Source organism: Acanthaster planci, linkage group LG10, assembly GCF_054643075.1.
Source record: "Acanthaster planci isolate LZ-2023a linkage group LG10, COTS_SCS, whole genome shotgun sequence".
Taxonomy (NCBI): Eukaryota; Metazoa; Echinodermata; class Asteroidea; order Valvatida; family Acanthasteridae; genus Acanthaster; species Acanthaster planci.
Genome location: NC_141786.1, coordinates 5,204,662 through 5,232,001, shown reverse-complemented (window position 1 = coordinate 5,232,001; position 27,340 = coordinate 5,204,662). Strand labels below are relative to the sequence as shown.

General features: G+C 43.1%; 1 protein-coding gene across 4 annotated transcripts in view; it reads left to right on the top strand.

Annotated features, from left to right (window-relative positions):
* Window positions 1-27,340, top strand: part of LOC110980586 (cell adhesion molecule DSCAM-like) — a 65,185-nt gene extending 37,845 nt beyond the window's left edge. For 2 of the 4 annotated variants that reach the window (XM_087142427.1, XM_087142429.1), the window contains 24 exons: window positions 423-593; window positions 1,241-1,540; window positions 1,792-1,923; window positions 2,311-2,484; window positions 3,070-3,140; window positions 3,313-3,544; window positions 4,020-4,169; window positions 4,521-4,676; window positions 5,247-5,386; window positions 6,087-6,240; window positions 6,638-6,755; window positions 7,454-7,608; window positions 9,105-9,122; window positions 10,799-10,897; window positions 11,442-11,630; window positions 12,046-12,342; window positions 12,769-13,006; window positions 13,677-13,819; window positions 13,996-14,199; window positions 15,046-15,228; window positions 15,669-15,956; window positions 16,937-17,144; window positions 18,626-18,840; window positions 19,996-27,340. In XM_087142427.1, coding sequence (XP_086998553.1) covers window positions 423-593; window positions 1,241-1,540; window positions 1,792-1,923; window positions 2,311-2,484; window positions 3,070-3,140; window positions 3,313-3,544; window positions 4,020-4,169; window positions 4,521-4,676; window positions 5,247-5,386; window positions 6,087-6,240; window positions 6,638-6,755; window positions 7,454-7,608; window positions 9,105-9,122; window positions 10,799-10,897; window positions 11,442-11,630; window positions 12,046-12,342; window positions 12,769-13,006; window positions 13,677-13,819; window positions 13,996-14,199; window positions 15,046-15,228; window positions 15,669-15,956; window positions 16,937-17,144; window positions 18,626-18,840; window positions 19,996-20,447 — 4,487 coding nt within the window. In that variant the 3' untranslated portion in view covers window positions 20,448-27,340. The remainder of the gene's footprint in view (window positions 1-422; window positions 594-1,240; window positions 1,541-1,791; window positions 1,924-2,310; window positions 2,485-3,069; window positions 3,141-3,312; window positions 3,545-4,019; window positions 4,170-4,520; window positions 4,677-5,246; window positions 5,387-6,086; window positions 6,241-6,637; window positions 6,756-7,453; window positions 7,609-9,104; window positions 9,123-10,798; window positions 10,898-11,441; window positions 11,631-12,045; window positions 12,343-12,768; window positions 13,007-13,676; window positions 13,820-13,995; window positions 14,200-15,045; window positions 15,229-15,668; window positions 15,957-16,936; window positions 17,145-18,625; window positions 18,841-19,995) is intronic. The other 2 variants (XM_087142428.1, XM_022237416.2) reach the window with 2 other exon arrangements.

The window sequence follows — 27,340 nt, the reverse complement described above, 5'->3', positions numbered from 1 at the left end:
TCAAGGCTATCATGCATTCGGCGGCACTTTGAGAATGAAACATTCAGGACAGCTACGATCCCTCTCAAGAGCTGTGTGAAAATAATTCACAAACGCTTGTAAACGTATCTGCATTTGCCGGGAAGTCATACATTTTGGTCATGCATTCAGAGTGCGAAATTCACTAATTGATTCTACAATATGCATGGCCTTAGTGATATTGTTCCTGGTGGGTACTCAGTTGATTACCGGTAGTTGCTACCCTAATATGGTGTCAGCGGTGGGATTGGAACAATTGTTTACCGTCGTACACCATGCTTGACCCATCTTGAAAAGCTACAATGTTGAAGAGAAAAAACACTTTCTATTGATTGGGAACACGTGACATAATCTCCAACACATTCATATAACTGCGATCATATTTATGTGAAATTTGGAAATAGGACCAGGAGCGTCCAACTTTATGGACCTACCCGAGGACACGAGGATCTCGGTGACAGAGAACGGTTCCATGATGATAGAGGAAGTGGAAGAGGAGGATGGTGGATTCTACCTGTGCCACATCTCTAATGACGTGGGAAGTGACAGCAAGACCGCAAAGCTCTCTGTCTTCCGTGAGTTCCCAATGAGTCAGTTCGATATTCCAAATGCCCTTGCCCAAATGAAGCGTGTATGAGGTCATTCGGGACTTGCACAAAATACAGAATTGGTTTATCACATAAAAACAACCACGCTCTAATTCCATATCTCTACCTTTTGATTTACAGTGCAAAGTAAGTGAACGAACAAAGACTGGTCTTTAACTCTTTATACAGAATAAAATTTGATATAAACGTCTTTTAATCCACGAGCGACCCATTATCTCTGATGTAGAAGAATTTTTGTTTCAAGAAATGTTTGTACTAGTTAAGCTTTGCTTCAACTTACTTCAAACTGAAGAACATTACACAAAAGCTGTTGTCGGGTTTGGATGATTCACGTCATTGAAGTTACAGAATAACATGTTGCAAAGATGTTACAAAAGATTTCTGGCTACCGTAGGTTTTGTTTTCGGATGGCAGGTGAAATTCCTACATCTGTGTCTTTACTGTTGGGATATAATTTAATGCTTTCCTCAAAGGACAATGTCCTTAGAAATTTGAAACTTTTAACACTTATGCTACCTCAGAATACCTACGGGACTCGTAAAATAAGGCTCTGTTAAGAACTTGTGATTGAATGAGAACCGTGCTAAAATGTCCAGACACAATTCTTCTACCAGTCCCAGCGAGGTTCGACGACCACGAGGAGAACATCACCTTGGACGCGGGCCAAGACGTCCATATCGACTGCCTTGCGACCGGGCACGACCCCCTGGAGATCCAATGGCGCAAGGACGGCGTCCTCTACACGCGGCTGGAGCTGGAGGGGAAATTCGAGATCCAGAACGTCGCGGCGCGGAACTCGTTACGATCCGTGCTGAGCGTGTTCGGGGTAGGCCGGGAGGACAGTGCCGTCTACACCTGCCACGCCGAGAACGCGTACGGGACGGACGAGAGGACGACCCGCTTGTGGGTTCTTGGTAAGGTTCTTAGCTGAGTGACGCAAAAGGACTTCGTATCCAGCATTCCGTTGAAGAACGGATTTTTGACCGTGTGACCGCAAACATAGCCTCTATAGTAAACCCTTTCTGAGTCCAAACATACCTCTTGTCCAAACCTCAATATCGCCCATTTGTGCTCTCCATTTTTTTCCAAGAATATATAAAAGAAAAAAAAAAGTGTCTGATTGGTACACACATCCGGTATTTACTTGTGGGTTTATATTTTGCAGAGCCACCAGAGCCGCCAAGCAATCTTAGCGCTTTGGCCATCACGAGCCGCAGTGCCACGCTAGGTTGGCGACCGGAATTCGACGGCAACAGCCCCCTGACTGGTTTCACGCTGGAGTACAAGAACGGCAGTGGTAGGGTCCGGTCCTTGTTCCGAAACTGTTTGCACTGCGTGGGATGCATTGTAAGAAGCCAATTGGAGTCACAACGCGCTGTAGGCCTCGGAGAAAGAAAGAATAATACTACCGTGGGCGGGCACAACGAGCATGATATCTTGGGTTGCTTACACTCTAACATGCTTTACTGGAAAAGGCTTTCATGACGGGCAATTTGTCAAACCTTTGATTTAGGTCACTTTTAATATATTATTACAGTAAGATACTAAACCTTCTTAACTGACATCTCATTAATTTCGTTAGCCAGTCCACAGAGGTGGGCTGACGCCTGTGCACTACACACTTCTTAAAAAACTCCCACAAATGAAACAGTATTGATTGTTCCCGAATTTTCCATGTTTGCAGATGCCTGGCAAGGTGGACTCCCCACTGCGCATGTTCCAGCCAACGTCACCAGATACCTGTGGACTATAGCCAAGCTGCACCCGTACAACACGTACAACGTGCGCATCTACGCGTTCAACGCCATCGGCATCAGCGAGGCCAGCACGGCCATTTTGTTCACGACGGATGAAGAAGGTTGGTTATCACAGTAGCGCTTCGTCCCTATGGAAAACAATAACATCTTTTGCTGCCTGTTCTAAATCAATCGGCTGCTGTGGTTTACCATGGTGCCAGATATCTATTTCGCATCAGTTCAGATTAACTCATGTCACCTTGTTAATGCCACATTATGGCTTTCTGTTGAAAACATTCTGGTTGTAAATTGCACATTTTAGGTAGTAATTATGAGCTCCAATAGGGAAAACTACCTGCCTGAGTGTATGTAAACTAGTCCTTTTTGGGATAAGGCCCAGAATTGGTAAATGAAGCAGACACAAGAAGAGGAAATTTACACGATCATTATTCAGGCTTGGGGATGAAAAATGACTGAACAAGATGACATACGATAGGAGGATAGGTTTATAGTAAATCATTTATAGATGATAAAATCAACACGCCTTGAATATTTTTATTGGGATTGGTACAAGTACCACAGTGTTTTTTTTGTTATAGACGTGGTCATACTGACACAAGAAGGAGATATTCAATCGGATACATGTTTGGGTACTTCTCTTTGGCAAGTCTATGTATGGTGTGGGTTTATTTCTAATCAATTTGCAGTTCCATCTGGGCCGCCGTTGAATATTGAGATGGATAGCCACACGTCACAGTCCATAACCATCACATGGAGAGTAAGTCTGTCACGTTAGTTTCTCTGTTCTCTGAATATTAAACCTGACATTTTTGTAATGAGGTATTTCCACTCTGAGCGCAGTAGTCTACAAATGCATGTGTTTTGCATAGAAGCATAACGTACCTTTTGAGGGATGCAGCTAAAAACTGTTGGTTTGGTCTGCGACACAGCAACCACGGGCCGATTTGCAAAACGGCGTCCTCCTGGGCTACCAGATCCGCTACAAGGATCGCGACTCACCTTTCCAGACGATATCAATCCCGGTGGAGACTGGATACATCGAGACGTACACCCTGAATCACCTGAGGAAGTTTGGGGAATATACCATTCAGCTAGCCGGCTACAACCGCAAAGGCATGGGCCCATGGTCTCCAGAGAGGAACATATTTACACTGGAAGATGGTGAGAGCTTACTGCATGAATGTTTTTAGTTTGAGAGGATAAGGTCATTTGCCAGCATGCGCATTTTTGGAACTAAAAATCTATAAGCTGATTTAATGGATTTTATCAAATGCAAGAATCACCTCTAATTTATCAGCCTGGGCGAGAAATAAATAGAGAAGCGAATCACGGCTCACGACTCCTTTGACGAATTTGAACTATACCTTTTTTGAACTGATTCGATTCGAGTTTGTGATTAGGTGTCACAGTTTTGATAAACTTCGATTCGATTTCATATGATTCTGTTCCACTGTTTTTGATTCTGATTTTGATTCGAATGTATTTCATTCAAGCCCTTCGAGCCGATCCTTGCAAATCAACACCGTGTGTCTTCACAGAATATATCAAAATAGGTTTGGTATTCGTCCACTGCAAAGAAAAGTTTTGATATTTTTGCGAGGACTGTGGGAAATTTGAACTTGTCCTCTTGTTCTAGTACCAAGCGAGCCGCCTCGGACTGTGAACGCTGTACCGACTGGACCCACGAGCATCATGGTCATGTGGGACAGTCCAGCCTCCCAGGACTCTCTCAATGGTATCTTGCAAGGTTACCGGATATACTACGAACCAGTCAGAGAAGATGAAGGTAGAACAAGTTTATATAAAATTGCAATTCAGTTAATATTTAATCAGAATAACTAGTCAAATAACTTTCGTTCAGTCTTACCAATTAAAAAAATCAGCAGCTATTCAATTTTTTAAACCAGGTCCTACAGAGAAGCGTCCTTAATCTTAGGTAAACTCGCTTGCAGTCGCCTTGCAGTTGATTTAAGTACTAGATTTCAACTTCTGTATGTGCAAAGGGCACCTCTTCTTCGCCAAAGCTATTGGGGGCACTTTAACCAAAGCAGTGGTCATGATATAGATAGAATGAACGTTTCCTGCCGGTGACATTCATCTGTTCCCATGCAATCACCAGTAATATTTCTTTGTCTAGATGAGACTGACGCGCGGGTCTACGAGACCTTGGAGCTGAATGCCCATATTTACAACCTGCAAAAGTTCACCAACTACAGCGTGGAGGTGGTTGCCTACACCAGGGTTGGCGAAGGAGTGAGAAGTCCCATTATATTCGTCCGAACGCAGGAAGACCGTAAGTTTAGCGACCCGGAGGCAAAAACTCCATACTTGAGGTTGCCGGAGATGTACCCTCTTGCACTGTTTCACTTTCTGAACTAGGGAGGCCATGCCCCATTATCTAGCACGCATGTGCAGAGGCCACAAGGATTTGGCAAACAGTTCAACGCGAAACGTAAGATTATATTCTTACAGATTCGGAAAAATGCAGATTATGCACATTTTTTATACGACGAATTGGGTATAAACCAGTCATTATTCTTAATGAGGGTTACATGCAACGTGAAACGGTTTGATGCCGTGACACTGAAAAACAGATTTTCTGTTGTGTCGAAAGATACTCTCAGGAATAAGCTCTGAATTTCTACTCCATTCATCAAATGCTACTTTGTCTCATCTGCCAATATCAACAAACCAGTAAGAAATATATTAATGTTTGCTTATCTTTGTGGAATTTAAAGCGGGTTGTGGTTTGGACCAAAATGTAGTATAAGATTCAGCATTTCGCTAGCCTCTCAGAATCATACAACCTCCAGCTTTTTCGGCAGCAACACACTTGAACCTAATTATTTATCTTTTGTGTCAGTTCCTGGAGCACCTGCAGATATCAAGGCTTATGCTGCTTCGCCCACCAGCATCATGGTTGCCTGGTTACAGCCCCTCTCCATCAACGGTATTCTACTCCACTACTACCTCTACGTGAAGTTCATGGAAGGCGAAAACGAGGTAGGTGCTCAATATTCCTCGGAAACAGTTTAAAGGGTAATATTACATTACACTCTAGGAAATGGGGGAAAGGAAGGAGAGTGTACTTTTTTCAGTACTCGCAGGATTCTGGGAAACGGAATTCTTGTATGTATTCGCTTCGAGCCGAAACACCCCCCTCATTGGTTGAAAAGAGCCATTGTGGTGGGGAGTGCTCATTTTGCTGGTAGATATGCAACCGATAACGTGTGCATTTCATAGTCGGTTGTGAACCAGCGAAGTTCAGTTTCGACCAAGGAGCTTCCATTGAAACTGCGCTCTTTCTTGGTAAACCTCGAGGCTCATAATCGACACAGCCATCTACGCGAACTAGATCATAAGTCAGTGCGTGCTTTGGTCATTCAATGATGGATCAATAATTCTCGGAAGGTCTGCTTGAGTTTAGAAAAAAGTGTACAAAGATTTACGGGGTGTCTAAAGTAACATGCAATTAATCCTCATTCTGACAAGATTTGGAGTGGAACAATCGGTAATTTCTGTTTCTCAGTCTGAAGAACTACATGCCTATATGACGAGCTAATTCCTGTCAGTTTAAAGACCGTGTACCTTGTCAGCATGCCAAGGTATATCTTTTTTGAGTGGGGTTTTCGCCATTTCAGTTTCTGATGCATGCGTAAAGCAACAAACAACCAATAAGCATTATACTCACTTGGTATCATAGGTTACCAGAGAGTTGGAGCTTGACCCAGATGTTCATCACTACCTGGTCAACGACCTCCAGACCAACCACGAATACGATTTCTGGGTCCGAGGCAAGACCGTCATCGGGAAAGGGGAATCCAGTCGAGTTGCCACGGAAATCCCAATGACCAGAGGTAATGGAAAGTTGTTTCTCCGCTCCAAAATGGATTTTGTTGGTGCTCTTTCCAGTGGATGTGTTTTGTTTTTATTTTAACCATACTTAAACAACCAGAGGAACAGCTTGCTTATGAATTCGAATGTTATATTTTGTTTTCTGAAATTTCTTTTGGCAAATATTAATTTCAGGGGAAAATAGCCTCTTTTCTCTCGTGATGTATATGATATTTAATTACATGTATTTTGTAACATGTTGGTGTCACTGTAAGGAGCCATATTTAATTGTGGATGCAGTATAGCACACAACGCACAGTGGATATACGCGGGTAGATCTAATGATATCTGAAAGAACCAGCACACTTCATGTCTGGATATCAGCTTTATCGACTCTTGACATAATTTGCCCATTTGCAGTTCCCGCTCGCGTGATGTCCTTTTCAAAGACGATCACCACGACGTGGAAAGACGATGTAACCATGGACTGCCTGGCAGTAGGTGAACCGACTCCTGTCATTGAGTGGAAGAAAAACAGGTGAATTGATCGAGCTGATCGGGGCTCAGGCTCGCTTACCTGCTTGATATAAACTATTTAGCAGAGAAATTCAGTTGAATGGCTACCACAAGCACAGCATTGTGGCTGGTCACTTTTTTTCTGCTGAGCCATTTCTAATGTGCTTTGCAAATCTATAGACGAAAACGCAACAGTGGACTGGGTGATCAGGTCGAGGGGCTTGTTGTTTTTGTCGGCGGGGAGTTGTTCTGAAGTTCTTGTTGGAATCTCGTTCAAATGGCACTTTAAAACATTCCACTCATTCAAATGCCAAAGTATTGAGTTACAAAGTAAACATTTTCAGCTAACCCTTCTATTGCACTCCAGGCGGCCCTGACCCCCTATGTTGCCTGTAAAATCATATTGAAATCGGAGGATTGGGGACTGTTAAGGCTATAAGGATAGCATTCTCCTAAACCAAAGGCTCTTGTCCTGAAACAACTTGGCGTTAGTTCATATGTAGTTCATTTGTTCGTTAAGCAGTATTTGGTGCGAAAAAGGATACCCTTCATGCATTAAAAACTAAGATGTGTCCTTGGCTGTAATGTAAGATATTTTGGACAAGTTGGTTATGGTTGGTTGGTTATTATAAAGGCATTTTTGAGCCATGTACATATCTTAGGTGCTGCTTGAAACAAAGAACACACAGACCAAATACCATTCCTGTTTCTGAACTACAGATCAGTATTAGAGCAGAACGATCTCGTTCAAGTCCTGTCCAACGGCTCCCTGTCTATCCGGAACGTTCAGCCATCGAACGCTGGTAACTACTCCTGCCGGGCCTCCAACAGATGGGGAGCTCCTGACGAAATAACGGTGGCTCTCTACGTCGTGGGTAAGTCTGCCCTCCCTCGGGGTGTGGGGTCACCATTTAGGCATAAGTTTGGTTCCACCTCGCATTGAACTATCCCTAGCCTTTCTGCCGCTCTTCTTTGGAGGTGGTGGGTGACTTCAGCATTGTGCCTTGGAATTTATCCCGAAATGTTCTGATTTTGAGTGAAGAGGTTATGTATAACCCCCCCCCGTCTTCCTACTGAATGCATACCCAGCCTATTTTTTGTGCCTGGTTTCCCCCCAAATGAGTTGACCCCACAATGCACGGCTTCATTGCCACTTTATACTTTCCCATCACGCATGCGTGCATGTTAATCTAAGAAACACTCACCGTGGCAAGAGTCACCCGTTGTCCACAGTGTTTATTTGTCCCCGTTCCAAGTGGTACACCTTCTGCATGCTGAGTAATACTGATATCCTCCCTCACACTGGAGTTTTACCTTTGAACTTATCATTTAACTCCCTTCTGCGTTGAAAATCTAGAGCATGCGAGATATACTGAAGTTGATGGAATAAAACGTTGCAGACTGCACTCTGCATTCATACGGAATATGTCCGAATTAGACCCACTTCACTTTGAAATGAAATTTAACCTTACGCGTATTGTAAAGTTAGTTGTAAAAAAGATTTGGTCATTAACACGAATTCTAATGCCCTTGGCCAATTAGGCTCATTTAAAATAATTGCACCTCTACACATGTATTCTCCTGTGAACAGACGTAATTCGAATTGGTCTTGGACGGGGTTATGAGCATGACTAACATCTTGATTGGGGTCTGCGCTTGCACCAGAGTCTGACAATGCTATTACCTTTTATCTGAATTGGTTTCTCTTTTTTTTATTCATTCAAGCACATTATCGCGGCACTATATCATCTTGCCAACAGTGACACTGCATTGCTGAGATTATGAAACGAAACAAAATCCAGAAAGTGTTGATCTAGTGGCCTAATTAAAATGCTGCCTTACTCCCTCCCCAGCACTGCATGTTCATGATAGTTATATTGATACTTAATTAGTAAATCATGAACGATTGATCATATTCTAGCTTGTGTTTGTGTTCTGTTTGAATTTCTTTTCCATGTTACCGGACCGGTCCATCGTGGTGTGTGATGTCAGTTTGGAAAGTTCTAAAATGTTGTTTTGTTGTGTTGTTCTAAAATGTTTATTTCAAAGTTGAAGCGACCTTGGCGTTTGTACGTTCTGTCATTTGTTAAAAATAAAAAGAACATCTTTGTAATTTCTTGTGCGAAATTGGCGAAAGCCTCAGATTTTGAAATTCTGTTGCAGAGTTATCGGTCTGTTGTTTATATTGTTCGAGTTGAATTCGTGTTTTGTCAGGCAAGCGTTAAATGTAAGTTGTGACGACATCACGTCCGTACGTTGTTTTGTCAGTAACTGAATGAAACTCTTTTTTTGTCTCCCGCCTGATCTGCATGTATTTGCTTACATTAACTGAAACGATTTTGTAACCCTGATGACGTAATGCACGCAATAGTCCGTCGACCAATCGGATGTAAGTACATCGTGACGCACGGCACGATACCTATGCTTTGAGAGTTAGAAATACATTTTTGTATTGCGATAAATCATGAAATTGAACGTTTTGCATGCCTATAGGTTATTGCTTACAATGCAAGCTTTTGGTGTTGCATGATATAGATTAGAATGGTGACAATAGTTTTACTGTGTTTTCATTTCATCAGTAGTTGTTTTAATAATCAAAGCAAATAATTAAAACAATCCAGCACTATTATTGTCCTTCCACGAACCATCAACTAAGATGTTAATAAAATTGATTTCAAGGTTCAAATGTGCCTTGGCACAGACGAAATGAAAGGACGAACATTTACTGTTTGTGGCAAAACTTAGTATGTGCTGATTAGCAATTCAGTTTGGTGGAGTTCTTTCTAGATGTGAATACTTTATGGGCGGAATGTGGTTTTGTGCAGGCTTCTGTTAGATCTGTAAAGCAATAGCCATCTTGTTTCTTCAGAGACACAGTTAGCCGTGAACAGTGGGGACCATAACGTCTGATTTTCGTTTCAGTGGTGCCCAAATATATGACAAGGTGTCAAGGATGGCCGTCGTTTTGAACAACTGGTCTTTAGTCCCCTGCACTTGTAGCACCTTTCGGTGACATTGGAAGTTGAGTCGTGAGTTTCACGAATACAATATGTCATTCTGGCCATAATTAATGGAGAAGAGACCAAATAGGTCTTACAGTTTGCTATAAAAAATCAGATCAATACGTCTCCAAAGATTTTTGCTACAAATGTAATCTTCGGCTTATCACAGTAAACTGCCATATTACAAGTAATGCTGAAAACCCAAAGAAAAAGGACATGGGTGGCTATAACAGTTGTCAATGTTTGTGTGATTTGTTGCTTGTTGCTTTTAAAATTGAAGAATTGTGTCAGTTTGATAAATGTGCCTTAGGTCATAATCTAAACCAGAAGACTCATCTACACGGCATTCGTGAAACTCACAATGAATACAGCACCAGATATACCAGAACAAATGTGCATTTTGGCACTTTGCCCCTGTGGGACCTGGGTGCAGGCGTTTCAAAGTTTTGTTTCTAATATGGGCGATTCATAATAGTGCGCTTCCAAGAGTTTGCAATGCGTTGGCCAATCACAACGCGCAAAATCCGTCGACCCTTTCCAAACGTGCGTTGGGTCGACAGAGTTCGTGAATTGTGATTGGCCAACGCATTGCAAACTCTTGGAAGCACACTTTTGTAAACCGCCCGTGTTGCAACCCGTGGTTAGTACTTTTTCTTAATACCTCCGGTTGTTTAGGCTTCCGTTGGTAAGTATGCATGCAAGGTAACTCTTTAATTAAGTCATCAGGTGCACACACTGCGTTATGTGAAGCTTTGTGAATATGTTTGCCTCCTTGGCACATTGGCAATGCGGTGCCGGTGGATTTCTGTAAAACGGCACAAGATTCCAACGAATGCTGTGTCACTAAACTCTACCATTTCCCTCCGTTGAATTAAGAAGTCTTTAGGTCCACTTGTACAAAAGCAATTGTTTCGCGTCTCAACAGAACAGAGGGAAATGTAGAAATATGAGCTTGCGTTTTGCAAGCTTCAAACGTAGTATCCACCAGAACATATCAAGCAGCTTCTGGATAGAAATTCATGATTACCACTTGATTGGTCCCTTTATATCGTTTCCTTCTCAGCTCCACCTTATGCGCCTATCTTGTCGGTGGGTGCTCGAACAGCCAACTCGATTCAGATTAACTGGAAATCAGGCGGCAATGGCGGAAGTCCGATACTTGGTAAGTCCTGGGAAGAGGGAGTACAAAGGCGTGTGGCCAATGGGCTTCCTGTAAAAGATATCACCAAAGATTTTCTGAGCCATGTTTCCGACGGAGCAACAGCTAGGCCTTTGTTTGGCTTGGACCAGACCTCAGTGAGCTTATATTACAATCAGTCACATTTTCCTGAGTGCAGAATTACTGGTCTTGAGGAGATTTTCAAGAGACAAACCTCAGGACCAAGGTGTGGCAAGAATCACTTTAGCCATTTGTTTGCTTAGATTCAAGCCCTTGTCGACAAAGAGAGCATCCAAGTTGACAAAGCTGGCATACTTCACGGGAATTTTTGCTCTGGAGATTTCAATAGGAATGCGTACCGCTAAAACATTCCGTAGTTTGAAAGGACATTGTTTGAGTCCATGAAGTCCTATCTGAGGCAACAAGTGTATAAAATAGTATCTAATGTAAGGAAAAACCACCTAGTTATTGAAGTCACTATCTTCCTAAACTATCACCTCAGCGTTACCTGTTGCCCCTATTTAAAAATACTTGTGTCGTGGTTTAGGGTATCAGTTGAACTACAAGAGGGAGCACGAGCAAACCTGGACACCAGAGGACATCAATTCGACGCTGCGCAGCTACCGGGTCACCGATGTCCTCTGCGGGACACCGTACACGTTCTTCATGGTTGCTAGGAACAAGCTTGGGGCCAGCAAACCGAGCGAAGAGCTCGAGGTCCGAACCTTGGGGGAAAGTGAGTTATGGCACGATAGAGGAACTCATATAAAACTTTGCCGAGGAAAAGACAAAGTTTTTAACATGACTCTTGTACTATAGAGATCATTTCAACGCATATATGAATGTGATTGGGACTCAGTTTCAGGCATCCCTAGTTGTGAAATCTTGAGGATTCAGATTTGACTTGAATCGTCTGTTGCCGAAAGTCATACTCCCAGCAATGATCACCTCCATTTGAATTCATCGTTACACATTGGCTTTTGTTACACTGATGCATCCATATAAAGCATTTCTGTCTTCACGAATGTGATTTCCCCATACAATGGGGAAAGGTGTTCCTCCTTCCAGGGCAGCCTCAGAAATTGCCAAACAAAAAGTTCTTTGTTCGTGGTTTGTCTTCAGCCAAATTCCATGTTCGTTTGTAAATGTAGTTCCGATTCCGCCCTCGACTGACAAGATTGTACCCTACTCCAACGCGACCAGCATTACCCTGGTCCTGAGCAGCTGGGGGACGGGCGGTTGCCCGATCCGGTCCTACAGCATCCAGTACCAGCACTTCGGTGATGACAACTGGGTGCAGGTGTCCAGCAACATCCCACCGTCCACGTCCAGGTACACGGTGGAGGAGCTGCACCCGGAGTCTTGGTACGTGTTCCGGGTGACGGCCGTGAATGGTGCCGGACCGAGCGTCTACTCGTTCCGGATAGCCACGACTGCCTTCGGGGGCGGTGAGTAAACTTTTATCCCGAGGTACTGCAATTTCAATAGTTATCATATATGTCTATGAGTTTTATGCATCAAGCAAGAAATATTTATAATTCTTACGTTTACTGTTCCCCTTTACTCCTTTAACACATGTTGATCTTGTAAGTAAAGCGATCACCTGTAGGTTTAATTCGGAGGCCTCATTTGGCTTCTGTAAACAAAGAAAACAAAAACCACTGAGGCGACATGTGAAAACGAACCAAGTTGGCCTTCAAAAGCCTCTTGTGAGGGAACAGCAGAATGTGAATAGATTCATTGGGATTATGTTAGAATTTTGATTTTCCTGTGCTCTTTTCCCGCGCTTGTCGAGGTTGTCAAACACAGCCGCAATATCCTGTCGTCTCTTTAGTTGGTCGACTTGTTTGTTCATTTCGTGCCATATTTTGCAGGAACCGCAGCTCCCCTTGACGTCAGAATCGACCAGAGCACCGACGAGAACCAGCTGCTGTTTTACGAGAATCCCCTGCTCTTCGGTCCAGTCCTGGGCGGCATCACCCTCCTGCTTATCATCCTCTTCATCGGCCTCTTCGTCTTCAGCGCCCGCAAACACCGCAAGGCCGTGTTGAAGAAGGCGGCTATCAAGGAGGCCGAAACCAACCGGCTGGAGAACAACAATTTTCCCACTAAGTACGTTAAAAAAAGGATGTCAAAAGTCATGTCAAAACGTGGACAGTTTCGAGTGATGGCCATTTGTTGACAAGTGATCGATTTTCCGTGGTAACCTGTGAACACATCCTACCCTGGGCACTAAGCAAAATCGACCAGTGTGACAAGAAGTGGTCGTTGCCCAGCCTTAACTTTTATACCAACATAGGCTTGTTGACATTAATTTCAGGCAATCATGATCTTCTTTTTAGTGAATTTAGTGCAAGCCTTTCTTACACAGAAAACTAAAAGCTTTCGTGGACAGTGTGTTGAAGAACAGAATGCTGTAAATCACTCTGGTACAAGTAACAAATGTGTCACAGACATGACTAAAAACCTCAATGCAAACTTTTGAGTTCGTAACGAGTCTTTTTTCGGAGAATTTGTTTTAACTTTTCTCTTAGCCCATCCACTACTTTTATAACACATCGACTCCAACTAAATTAAAAGAAAATCTTCATTCGTTTGGGTTGGGCTGGGTTGGTCAGAACTTGGAATATGAACCTGCAGACTTGGTCCATCATGCGTCAACAAACCAACCCCGAATCTCCACATTTACATCTGATTCAATTCAGGAATCGGTTGAATTAACGTCGTCGATTCGATCCGTTACAAGAGCCAATTAGCTGTAACATTTCACATCTCATTCTAGCGCCAGGAGATACATCCGACCAGTAGAGGGCGCACTGGCCGCCGAACAGGAACCTTTCTTGAGCGGGGGCGTGGCTCCCATCAACAACTTGAGCAGCATAACTGCAGCCACGCCCTGGGTTTTCAACAGCAGCTCTGATTTTGGTAAGGATCTTCCGAGACAGCACGCAGTACTTATAAATGACAAAAGTTTCTTTTTCATAACAGCGTATCTTTGGACTGGTTGCAAGTGTACTACTATTTCTACTTGTCAAACTCCATTTGAAGAGATCCTCGGCATGGACACTGTTTCATAATATGTGATGACCTTCTCTCTTCAGATGGAGAAGCTCTAGAGGGCGCTGTTGGGGGCGACCCATACCTGAACTATAACCCGGACGACTCCTCTGACGTGCTGTTCCCCAGCATGAGCACCTTTCGGTCGACGGGGTCCGATGACGTCAGCATTGGCGACCTGGGACCGCATGGCGGCGCTGTGGCCGTAGAGAGACTTTACGACCTGCCGCCCGATTCGGAATACATGGGTAAGTTGGGAAACAGTAGATAGAGTTTACATCACCGGCACTGCAAAAATTGCAGTGCTAACTTAACACTAGCACTGTTAACCAACATGACCAAATCAACGCAAATATAATCCAGTTTAAATCATGCGGTAGGTTGGGGTCGATAATAACACCACATGGTGTAAATCTAACACTGCTTTTTGCTACCTGCTCAAAATCGAATCCTTTAAAAAATATTTCAGTATTTTTTGCTACTCTGCTGAGATGGATCCTGGCCAAACACGAGTCTAAATGTAAGAAAAGCTGGTAAAAAATTACTGCGTTCACAGGAAATGAACCACGAGAACCATACTGTGAGACCCAACTTGATGACAAGCGTGATTGGCGAGTGACTGACTTTACACAAGATCAAATGTGCTGGTTTATCAAGTCCTATGAGCCCCCCCCTTGAGTTTTGGTTGATATGAGATGTTCAAATACCACATTTATATGTAGATAATAATTAGACAATACTAAATGAGTTACATCATAACTCATGTTTGTTTTAAATAGTAACGAGAAAAGGCCAAAGTTAGGAGTACATATTTTAACTTTCTTTTCTTCCAAACGAGTCACAAACGTAGCTCTGTCTTATGAAGGCTATCAAATGTTACATAGAAAAAATTTCCAAATGTTTTTATCCTCCCCCCCCAAAAAAAAGGCCTCGGAAAGTCTGATTCTCGATCCGCCGTTGGTTTGTAACTGTTAAATGTCTTGGTTCTTGCACTGTTGGCACTTCGTGAGCAGTAGTTAATTCCTTTCTAAAGGCTGGATGACCTCATAAATACCTGTTTAATGGTTGGGTTTGTTTGCATTGTCTGCTCATAGGTACCCCTGGCAACCGTGCATCAATGTCATCCAGCCATGACTACGCATGCCTCGACGACATTCGACCCCACATGGTTCCCGTCGTGCCCAGTCGCCCGCAGAATGTGTACTGCGGGACACCAGCGGGGACGACCCGGCCAACTCCCCCGCATACCCCAGGTGGTACTTCCATAGGAAGAAGAGGTAAGCTTGGGAGAAGCGATGGATGCATTTTGTGGTTTCATAATGTCTGTAATATTGTTATATATGTATGTTGTGTTCCGTTAAGACATAAACAAAAGCAAATGTAAAACTATAAAAGAATTTATATTGATGATTTCTGGCGTTTTATTGTATGAGGCATAAATCACAAAAATGTCAAGCATCAAAGCTTGTTCGATAAAAAAGGAGTTCGAAGAAAGCTTACCTTTACATTCGTATCTCCTATTAAGATGACTTTTCCGTAATACAAAGAGAGCAGTTGGACTTAGCAAGTACAGTGCTTTTCCATTCATAATTTTGCTCGATCCAAAGACGATTCAAGACGTCATGGAAAAGTCGTCAGTAATATCAGTGCTACCCCTTTTTATCAAGATGCGCCTTCAGTAGCTCAGGTTTCAGCTTTACGTTCGACTTAATTTCAGTCCCGTCTAAACGCGGAAGTCAAGCGTCCATCTGCACATCGGCCTCTGTGAGCGAGGAGCTGGCCTCGGCCTACGAGAACGCCTGCCAGTTGGAGCGGGCCCGTAGGAGGAACCCCCCGTCGGTGACTTCCCCCGGTGCCGTGTCGCACCCGGACAACTACGACTACTCCACGGCCAGCGACATCGAGGCCGGGATCCGGCGCTTCACTGCCTCCCCGCCGCTTCCGTCGGTGCCGGAGAGGTCGGACAGCTACATACCGCACCGTACCGTGTCGTACGTCAAAGAGGGTGAGCGTGCAGAGTGACCTGAATTCATCCCATTGAGACCCTAATAGTTTATCTCGCCGGCCTTCTCCGCGCACACACTTTTCCTTGATAGGAAAACGTTTGCTTCGTTTGCCACCTCCATTGCTTGTAGTTATTTGGGTCCGGAAAAGTCGGGGCAGGGGACAATCTGCTTCTGGCCTCTGTTCGTTTGGTCTACAGGGCAAAATTTGCTCAGGCCAAAAATGTAGAGTTCCGTAAATTGCAACCAAGCTCGTAGGTCCCCCAATGAAACATTTTCCTCTGCTGAGTCACAAAAATTGCCAATGATTTCTAGCTGACGCATGACGCCTTCGAGACGCAAAAAGCCTCTGGAAAATTAGTTGATGAGCACTTATCTGATTTGATTTGAAATTAGCCAATAATTCCATGGAAAGCAATGCCATCGTCTACATCAGAGCTTGGGAGACAATCAAGCCGTCTCGATGACGAATTGGATAACCATGCCGTCCACTTAGTATTCCATGTGTGGAGAGGAATAGAAACAGTGCCAAGGAGTCTATTACTAAGGACCCCCCAGAAGGCTCTATAATCAGAGGACTGAACGCAGAGTGGCCTTTTTTATCTAAGCTTTTGCACTGACAAATTAAGTGAGCTAACCAGACAGCCAGGAGCTCTCGTTTCAGTTTTTGTCACCTTGAGCCAGCGTACAATGGCCGCAGAATTAAATGGATTTAGTACTTTGTTTCCAACCCACAGTTTAATGAAAACTTTATATGCCATAATCAAAGTGTTTCCATAATTTCTGTATTGCAAGGTGCACTTTCTGTAATACAGGTTTCTCGCTGAATTTCCAAACTCTTGTTTTTGTGGACACAGAAAGTTATTAAAAGTTTTTTCCATTCTAGTTAAAAGTGGAATGTAAATGACCAATCTGCTGCTTAATCATTGTGGATACTTAACTACGTGTGAATAAGATTTGCTATCACCTTTTATCCTGCTAGGTGCTCGCCCGAGGGAATATGTTCGCCGTGTAAGCACCACCTCTCCTCATCCAAGTGAGACTAGCGAGTCGGAGCAAGACAGGAGCCGGTTCCACGCCCAGGTGTACCGGCCTTCCCGTTACAAGGCCAACAGGCGTGGCCGTAAGGGCTACATGGCCTCGCGGCCGGTGATCAGGGCCAGCAGGGGGCCAGCAAGAAGACAGAGGCAGTAAGTTGTTTGAGTTAGCAGGAAACCCGACCCTCATCGTATACCCTTGTTTGAGAGTCAAAGATCCTGAAATCGCATTGTCTGCTAATTTGCTCATTTGTGCCTTGTTTTTGAGTTGCCAAGTGCTCAGTGAGCTTGCGCAATATACAAAGTCCAATCGAGCGTGGGGAAATAATTATATGTATACACATGCGCTGACCTCACGTCAGAGTTAAAAACAAGATGACACAAGGACGATCTTAGTCCCATTCCGTGTCACACATTTAAATGTTTGTCCGCACTTATCATTTACGCACCAAGGGGCTTAATACTTTCAAGTCTGTGTTGGTCTCAGCAATTTCAACACCCATGGCTCTTTCTCTCTACTTTTTTTTGCTTAGCAGTTCCCCAGTCATTGTCTATACACCTTTGCAGTGTTGATCACAAGATGCTTGTTATCTATGTACAAAGCTGTTCCTTGTAGCCTATTCTTTACCTGATAAAATGGACACCCCAGCTCTAATAAAAATTATATCAAAGAGTTGGCAGATACTTTAACAAACAAAAGAGTTACAACGTTGATCGATTTATTCAAGCTTATTTTCCCATTAAACGGGTCGTGCAAGAATGTATATCAGTTGGATCTACTAAATTTGGGGTGTTTGACTACCTTAAATCAGCACTGTCCCTTTTTTTAGTTAGAGAACTCGCACGCCTGAAAAACCCTCCGAAAGTCATTATTTAAAGTAAACTGCAGCGCTGAGGTATGCAGTGCTGCTTGCGGCGGTTGTCACTAATTTGTTTTTGGCTACAAAAATCAGTAGTTTCTTAGACGTCTAGCATTGAAACTGACGATAGCAACCCCCCCCCCCAGCTGTAGAACTCAATTGAGTTAAAATAGACTTCTACAAAGACCTGACTTCATTAGTGTCGCTGCACCTTACAACAACCTTAAGTGGATTATTCAAGGGTGTAAGCTCAACCTTGGAGCAGGTTGACTGGTACCTCTTGACAGACAAGATAGCTGCTGTCTTTTTCATTAGCTTGTGTATGCCGAGAAAAGGAATGGAAATGAAAAAAGTGATATCGTATAACCGAAAATGATTGTTGCTCACCTTCCATACGGGTTTGACTACGTAAAACGATTTTAAAGGAGATTGAAAAGGGGATCTCTATTTCATAAAACGATATTGCACCTCTAATGGTATTAATAATGATGATGGCAATGACAAATACAATAAAAGATATTGCTGAAAGTTACTCTGATAAGACGAAGCATTTACGATGTTAATTACCAGTGATAATTACGAATACCTGCGGGGCTGCGGAATTCTGGGGAGATTATTAATTCGACTGGTAAAAAAAGAGAATTAAATCGGAAGTTGAACTAGATGAATGACAGTGACAAGAAATAGCAAATAAGATTGGCCTAACCAAATTGCGGGTGATATGTAATGACGATGACAGTGGTCTCATCTGAACTGCTCTCTATGTACGTGTAGGTTTGACAGCCGCAGCAGCACGCCTAGTTCAAGCTCCCCGGATTTCAGCGGATCGCGGCGTCAGATCGGCCTGCGGCACGACCCCTCCAGCCCCTCCGAGGGGTACATCTCGCTCCCCTACGACAGCTTCAGCGCCGCTCCCAGCGGCGTGACCGACAGCGACACGGAGCCCAGATGGAAGGGCTACCACCATAGACGAAAACCGCGAGAAAAGGGTAAAGACAATCATCATCATCTTCGCCGTAGCTGCAACTGTTCCCCTTTTCGTCACAATTCAAATAAAGTCAGTCAGAAGCATAGAGTCTCTGCCTGGGAAAGTGCAAATTGTGTCCATTTGGAATAGAGCCTGAAAGTAAAAGGTCAGCGAGCGAGCAGCGAGCTTCCGGAACCCTCGCGCAGTTTGCCTATGGGGATTTTGTATGGGGCCGTCCTATCATATTTGATATTTTTTGGAAGAATAATTTCTGACTGAAACCACTCCGCGAAACACTCATGGTCATTGGTCAATTTTTGGCAGGATATTTCTCTTTAAGGTCAGGTAATTGTTTAGTTGCTATAAATTAATATACAAGCAAATATTTTCCAAAGTCCCTTTTCCGAGTTGGGTTTTTTAAGAAGTAACTAAACAAATTTACAAATCCTGAAATCTTTACACGTTATTTTTCCTATCCAAGGGTTCCGGAAGCGCGCCATCAGGGGTCAAGTTTCAGGCTCTATTAATTAAAAGTCAACTGGCGATACCGTACGCGGTTTAGAAAGGATTCTCAGCTTAGGGGTACTTTTCATTTCGTCTTATTTACTCTTGGCGATCCAGTGATATGTCCTAGTCAACACAATAAGTCAAAATTGAGTTTGTGCCACTTACCTCCGAGCGCATTTTGATACACAGCGCTTTTACCGTCTCCTCTGGAATCAAACCTTGAAGGTAAAATGCGCGTTTTGTTATTTGAAGTAGGTCTTTAAATCAGATTAGGAAGTGGCAAAAACAGGGTTGAATGCTGGCTTTCACTGTTTGGGATCTCTGGATCTCTAAAAGAAAACAAGATTAAATTCAAAGTGCCTAGTAGCACAGTTTCGGGGGAATAGCCGCATATGACATGCAAGGTTACAAATGAAAAGGGAACGGCATTGTCGTGGTTTAGCTTTGATTCATAGAGTACATTTTGTTCGAACTGATTTTTCCGGGTCGTCTCCAAACAAAAAAGCTCACCCCGATAGCTACCAATGCACCAACATAACTCTACCACAAACCCTTTTAACCTAACCGACTCCCCACCATCCAAATATTCCGGTTTGTAGCAGAGATTGACCTGAGAGTGTTGTCTTCTTACCCCTTTTTCTTCATTAAATGGTAACACTTGCTTTTTCAGGGTCTCTGAGCGAACCTGAGCGTGGATACGCCAAGAAACCCCCGCTCCCACCGGCCCATCGGCAGTCCGCAACGCCCGTCCCCAAAGTGCTTCACCCAGACACTAGGTATCACGTACCAAAGTACTCTGTCGTGAGTAAGGACAGGACGATATACGTCGGGCAGAAATGGGGTAGCAGAGAGCACCCCCAGTGGGAGGAGGACATCACACATGTTGGCAGCGGTGGGCCGAAAGTCGGGTTCGAGGACCTTCAGGCGGGGCATGAGGTCTCCTCGGACAAGTCCTCGTTCCCCTCCTGCTCACCACCTCCGCCGCCACCCCCGCCCCCCATGCGGAGGCACAGCCCGGACGGTAACGACCACTGCATGGAGGAAATCGAAATCCACGTGCTGTCCTCCACTACGTCCACAGACTCGCCGTCCAACTACAGAGACGAGATTAGTATAGTTTAACCAAGGACCAACAACCGAAGCAGTAAACCATTAGTAATAGATGCACAGTTAAGTTATCGATGACAGAAGTCAATCATTACCCTTGTAAAACTGGTGAACAGTTTGATGTCCAAGTGGACCAATAATAAGCGGCGTGGAAGAGATTGTGCCACCCAGTTATTTATGTGTTTTTAAATTCTACAGTGACATTTCACATCACCCTACCGACTTATACCAGCCTTTTTCCCTTACCAGAGTTTCTCCGTCGGTAACCAAAGCACCATCCGTTTAATCGATTTCTCACGACCGTCTGACTACATCAAGCTTCTCGAGTTGAGTTTTCTGTAATCGTGCGCGATATTGTTATCTCCATTTACCATCCATTTGTAAATAAGATTCCCTTTTGTATGAGACTGGGACCAAGGGCGTACTGGAGGTTATCGGCAGGTAATGTAAGAAGCGGCCGATTTGGCGGAGGCTTTTTGTCGGTTTCGTCTCCGACTCGCAATGTACAGAGTGAGCTGATGTCACTGATTGATTACGGGACCACATGCACCGGTAGATTTGCTGAAATGGCAGCTTAATGTATTAACTTTGTCGTGCTGGTTTGAAATCAGCTTTACATCTTGAGACTGTAAACAAAGGACCACCTGCACCATTTTTGTCTGGAAACCTAAGTACCGTCGTTAAATCAAGACTGTCACATGTGGTTGGGAATATATCTTCTTAAACATACTTGTAGCTTTACCGAAACCATGGGAGCTGTGTCGAACTTGTATACAACCAGCAAAACACAGCTAATCACTTGATCATTAGTTCACGATGTTCATTAGTTGAACGGATCTCTACCAATGCCCAGACATACAGAAACAGCATTAGTGGTTGGGCACGAGCTGAAAGAACACTCGCTACCGACGTTATCACACCACTGCCGAGCCGCTGTCTTGTTGTCGTAACAAAGATTCCAGTTACTTGTCGGATGGCCAAGTACGCAACCGCCGATCGAAACCTACGATTTGCGTTTTAGTTATTCAGGGATTCAAATAGGATGAAGCTACTGGAGTGAGCCTCACCAGTGTGTACATGTACGTAAACAACCCACTGCAAAGCAGCATAATGATATTACCCCGGTCTCCCTTTAGTTAGGAATACTGTCTGCATTTCATGCTACATGTCAAATCAACAGCTATCGACTTGCTACACAAGGAACGCGAAGTATTGCAGACGAAGTGCTGAAGGCCTCAGTGAAGAGTGACATTCCACCCTAGTGTGCAAATTCACGACAAAGCGATCGATATTGTTTGTTTCGATTTCACAGTTGTAATGATCCTATGGTGTAATATTTGCGGCAAACAGCAAGCATCTGCAATTACAGCTGCAACAAAAAATACCTGGTATTTTTTTCTTGCGAAAGAATAAAAATCATCGCGCTTTCGTTTTTGAGGATCAGAAAAATTCGTTACAAAATTCACCAGTGTTGGTTGATTTGCACTCGATTTTATGACGAGTATAAACAGGCCTTTTAATAGGGCGGGCTTTGCCAATAATTTCTCGTTACCATTGGCTAAAAATATTCTGAGAATCCACGCGAAGTTAGGTGTTTGCCAAAGGCATGTATGGAAGACTGGAATCTAAACACTAGAAAATAATTGCAAGTTCTGTTGTCGTTTTCTCTTTAAGTAGTCCTCTTACTAAAACCACAATTTTAAAAAGAATTCCGTCGCATTTTGTAGTCTTTGCTCTTTAGTTTAATTGACTTCTACAGGGTGTCTTAAGAAAAGGAAAACCGAGATAAATCTGTTTGTTTCTTGCAGGTGTCTATGTTTGTTTTGTTGTAAATTGTAAATTCATCTGTTTCAGTATGACGTTCTCTTCGTATTACCACCGAGAAATCCAAATTTCCATTATAGATGACTGAGCACAAACAGATGGCTTGGGACCAAATAGCTGTTTTGATGTTCAATTCATTCTGTCAGAATTACGTAATATCCCCAAATGCTAGACAAGCATTTAAAACATTGAGAACAGGGGCAGAAGATTGCGTTGAAAGAAATGGGGGTGGGGTAGAATAAGTCCCAAACTGTGGTTGTCTTTGAATTCATGATTTTAGTAGTATACGTCGTGCTTTTTTGTTTTCTCTTTAGAAATGCTTCACGCTTTGCAAACCTATGATACCGCTTTGTGCAAATCCATTTCTGACACGGTCCATTAAGCCACTTGGTGCTCAGTGATGTATGGCGGTAACGTGGATTCTTGTTGTCATACGAAGGAAGACGACATATTGAAACATTTACAAAATGAATCAGTCACACCCAAGAAACCGCTTAATTAATCTCGAATCCTTTTTAAAGATATCCTGTATAATGAAGACTCACAATAACTTCATTTTGCTGAGGAAATAGGACGGAATTTGCTTTCCAATATACAGTAGATTAATGCAGCTTATTCCGTGGAGCATAGAGCCTTATGATCGTTACATAAAGAAACCAAAGCAGTTAGGTACGTTTACCAACCGGTTGACTCAACGCTTGACGGAAGTAACGGAAAGTTGGGTCTATGTTAGAAGCACACACCGATCATTTCGTTTCTTGTCTAACACCTTGGCCGACGTTCCGCTGCATACACGCTTCGACGAGTTGGATAGGTGGCGTTTAGGCGTTAAGTTGGTTACGGCTATTAGTACACTGACGTTCACGTTGGCGAGGAATCGTGCATTTGAAAGCTCATGCGTGTCTGCCGACATGTCTAAATATTAATGCAATGTTCCAACAAAAATGTGAAGTCGCTACCGGCCTGGCTGGTTACTCATGTTACCTTCTTCGTTGCGTATTAAATGACCAACACATGCTTGTGCTCTTTCTCTGGAAACTGTTGCTACATTCCGACAACTCCTATGAAGGAGAAACTGAGCGTAATTAACCCAAACGTAAACAATTGGTAATAAAATCCCCCATTGTAAAACGTAGACAGCCCGGGTTCGCATGTTTTTATTTTTAACAATATTATTATGCTTAATTTTATCGCCGTTCGTCTGCATGTAACTCGACTATAGCGATCTTTCATGCTCCCTGTTGGGATAAGGCACAATTCAGTCCAAGCATAAGGTTCTTTACCGCTGTTGTGTAACGCGGTAGATGGGGGACGCTAGATTACATCAGCTGGTCTTGTTGGACATCGCTGGCGGCCGGTTATCGATATCGTGACCTTGTGGCCCTGCGAAAATTGTATTTCTGACTCGGTGTTTCCTTCCTCCATTGTCGGTTAGGTAAAGGAGGGATCTCGATCGTTTGTCGCTCTTGAAGGCGACCGCACGTGCATAGCGTGTCTGATAAGGCGTTAACCGAGAAAGGACATTGCAATCGTTTGGGCAGTCTCTGTCAGAGCATAAAGAGAAAGGTTTCGTGGTTCAACGGCTGACGGCTTTTAGAGAGGTTTCCATATGTGACTCTGCATGTACATTTACCAGCTCTGGATTCAGTGTAAGACCTATCACTGTGCAATAGAGGGATCCCAATGCTACGCTTTTTTGCGTCGATCTGCGCACTTCCGCGTTTGAAAACGAGGCTGTATGTGTCAGGTTCAGTTCTTAATACGATTGGACGATTGAAAGTAAGGAGTCAAGACGAAAATACATAGAGGTATGTTATATTCAGACTTTTCAGGCTGCAAAATTTTGTGGAAGAGTCTTTCAGGATGACTCGACACGTAAAATAAAAAAAAGCAAATAACGACAATGGACCGCGCACTAACGTACCTGCGGTGGTCCTGTATCTTGTGCAGAGGGCGTGGTTTAAACTGAAGTGGCGTCACACTTTACGAACCGGATACTCCATGTGCTGTGTGGACTCCGCAGGCGCGTGCGAGGAAGTTCAACTCAGAGAGCCTCGGTTTCAATGCTGATATGCGCAGACGGCGCTAATGTGAAATCCCTCAATATGGATTGCTAATATTATACTGTTGTGTTTGTGGGGCATGATGCAAGTCAACGTGAGCAGCCAGCACCGCATTGGCACTGCGCACGTGAACAGTCGATACGCACGCGTTACATTCATCTCCAACCAATTGGATGCTGTGACTTGTCGAATACACGCGCATGAGTGTGGTATGCTGTCTCTGTAAATTACTTCTGCCCCTCTCTACTCGCTCCAAAATAAACAGGCATTGAACTAAAACGGAAGAAAAAGGGAGAAAAACACACTTAGGCAATGCATGTTTTAAAATGGGTGCGCTCGACTGCCGTTGTATGGATACGTAACATGACCCTGTCTCGGCATAAAAGCCATCGAGCTATCTTCTTCATCTTCGTTAGACCTTCTGTTGAAGCAGAACCGCCACCTGCGGTAAATGAGCGTGTATATGGCTGGGAAACCTTTCGGTGGCCAGGTATAATGAACAATTTCCGATGTAATACCAAGGTTGCCGTGTGCGCGATTGAATTACGAACACGGTCCAGACTAGCAGCGATGCGAGTTGTCGTGTAGCATTGGGCTCTGTGAAAGCTGTCTTTCAGTCGCCTGTTCATTGCTAACCGGCCTTTAGATACTTTATGGTCTCAGTACAAGTTGTCTGTTGAAATTAGGTAGTTTGATGGGTTCTGCGAGCTGAGTCTTAAGTATGCTCCCATCTTATTTGCATTTCTTCGGTTTTTTTCATATGCAGTCGGAAACATAAAAAAGAAATCAGAAGTGTCCTTTTCGAAAAACATGTTCATCTTCTGAATATTTTCGGTACCCGCTGCTAATTGGGACGTCGATCTGCACTATCTAGCAGGAAGTCATGGGTTCAAATCTCATCCAAACAAGGCAGTGATATCTCTGAAACTCAGACCATACAGCGTGAAAGTACTTCGGCGTGTGTGAGAGAAAACTTTGCGTACGCTAAGCAAAATATCTTTGATAACAAAACAAATAACTTGTCTATTAATCAAGATTCATTGATGTCCGTAAACACAAAGATATTCGTGTGGTCTCGTGACTTAATTTTCTTCTTTGGATGACAACTTGGTTTTTTGTGTCTTGACGGTGGCACCTTAAAAGCTATGGTTAAATTTAAATGCATTGCATTCGCTGAATATGGAGAATCGTATAACTGTTGTTTACATGTATTTAATGGTGGTATGGTGCTTGATATTATCCGCGTATTGTGTGTTGATACAACTATTATACAAGCGGTACACAGATTCTCAATTTTTTTTATACAATTAACACAATTTAGGCCTACAAGCTTTTGAACGGCATTCTACACATGCAGTACATTACAGAGCGATAAGGTTTGGATGAGCTTTTGCATGTAAGCATAACTTATATAATTATTTGCATTTGACGCTTTGGAAACACTGCCATTTTATAAATGCTTTTGTACTTTTTCAAAATGTTGTGATCGTTTGTTCGTTTCTATTAGTGTACTTGTGAAGTATTATACATATTTCAAAACAAATACTACAAAAGCGTCTGTAGCTGCCAAATCCCGTTCAGTATTAAAAGAACATTTTCACCTTTAGTTTTTAACAAATCAAAGGGAAAATCTTGTCGAGCCAAGCACTGAATTTGTTTTACTGTCAGTGTTGTCGACATGTAGTTGAGATGATGATGCGTAAATGACCCAGTTCTGTATTACCAACTGGCAGGATCATTCGGGAACGACGCACTCGTCGTCGTAGGGCAGCGCTCATAGAGCACCGGACCTCGCGCGCACGCGTGCGGCACTGTTGCCGAATGGCGCCAGACACGTTTCATTTTGGGCATGCACTTGATTGTTCTCAACTGCGTAAATCCATGGAAAGAAAGACGTCACATCAGAGGGTGGGTTATGCGATGCGAAATTTTGTGACGTCAGGCGCAAAAAAACGACGCATTGCTGCGATTGTTTCTGGACGTAGCAGTAGTTTTGTCACCGTTGAATTAAACAGTTCACTTTTGCTCGTGTATTTATTTGTGTGTCATTTTTCTGTTCAAATTGTAACATGCATGTTGCAGATTTGCAGCCAACATCCAACACAAGTCAATTACACCTCCCTCCACGAAAACTTTGTTCCAGACCTGCCCTTGATTACACCGCCATAAACAAAAGTTAATTACGCACCATGTCTGCTGAGACGTAAGGATGTGTAACTCACATCCAGCTATTCGTTATGGTAACTCACCTATTACCTCATCCTGTCTACGATGTAACTTTCCTTAGCTTAGGCAGAAGAATGTTTCAGCGATTACAGACAAACTTCACACAAAATGATAACGGTTTTGTGAGGCTTTTGAAAAATAACTTGCAAGACAAATACGTTTTTTGCATCAACGGAAATGTGTGTCAAACAAGCCCATTCGATATCAGCACCTTCCTTGTGATCTTCGCTAAAATAGTAGTTATCCATGGTCATTCCAGTGACTGGATTAACATTGTACTGCAAAGGACATATAAAAAGAAAACTAATCGTGTTTAATGCCTTTTTATATCTTTGAATCAATCTTAAATGCTGTATGTGCAGTGCATTTTATACTTTGGAAATATAATTTCCGGATAACTGTAAGTGGAATGTGACAACATTGTAAAGTTATTCAATGCTGTTGTTTTGATAGGGCGTAAGAAACCGAATAACGCTATAATATCTTATAATATGTGTATTCAGACAAGTGTCTTTAAATATTATCTGAAAGTTTCACATTTTCTGTGCTGTTCTGAGTGATTTATTTGACCAATTCCATTTTGTTATTTAAGTGTGCTATTAAAATTGTATTATAGATGTACATTTAACTTATTTCTAATGATACGACGTTATTCGTTTAGTAATGTGTCAGTTTTCAGTTATTACTTTTGGCTATGGCCTGAATTTCTCCTGCTCGGAAAGAGTTAGTGAAAGTGCCCGGCAATTATTAAAGATATAAAGTGCATTACAATGTAACAACGTTTTGTTTGTTCTA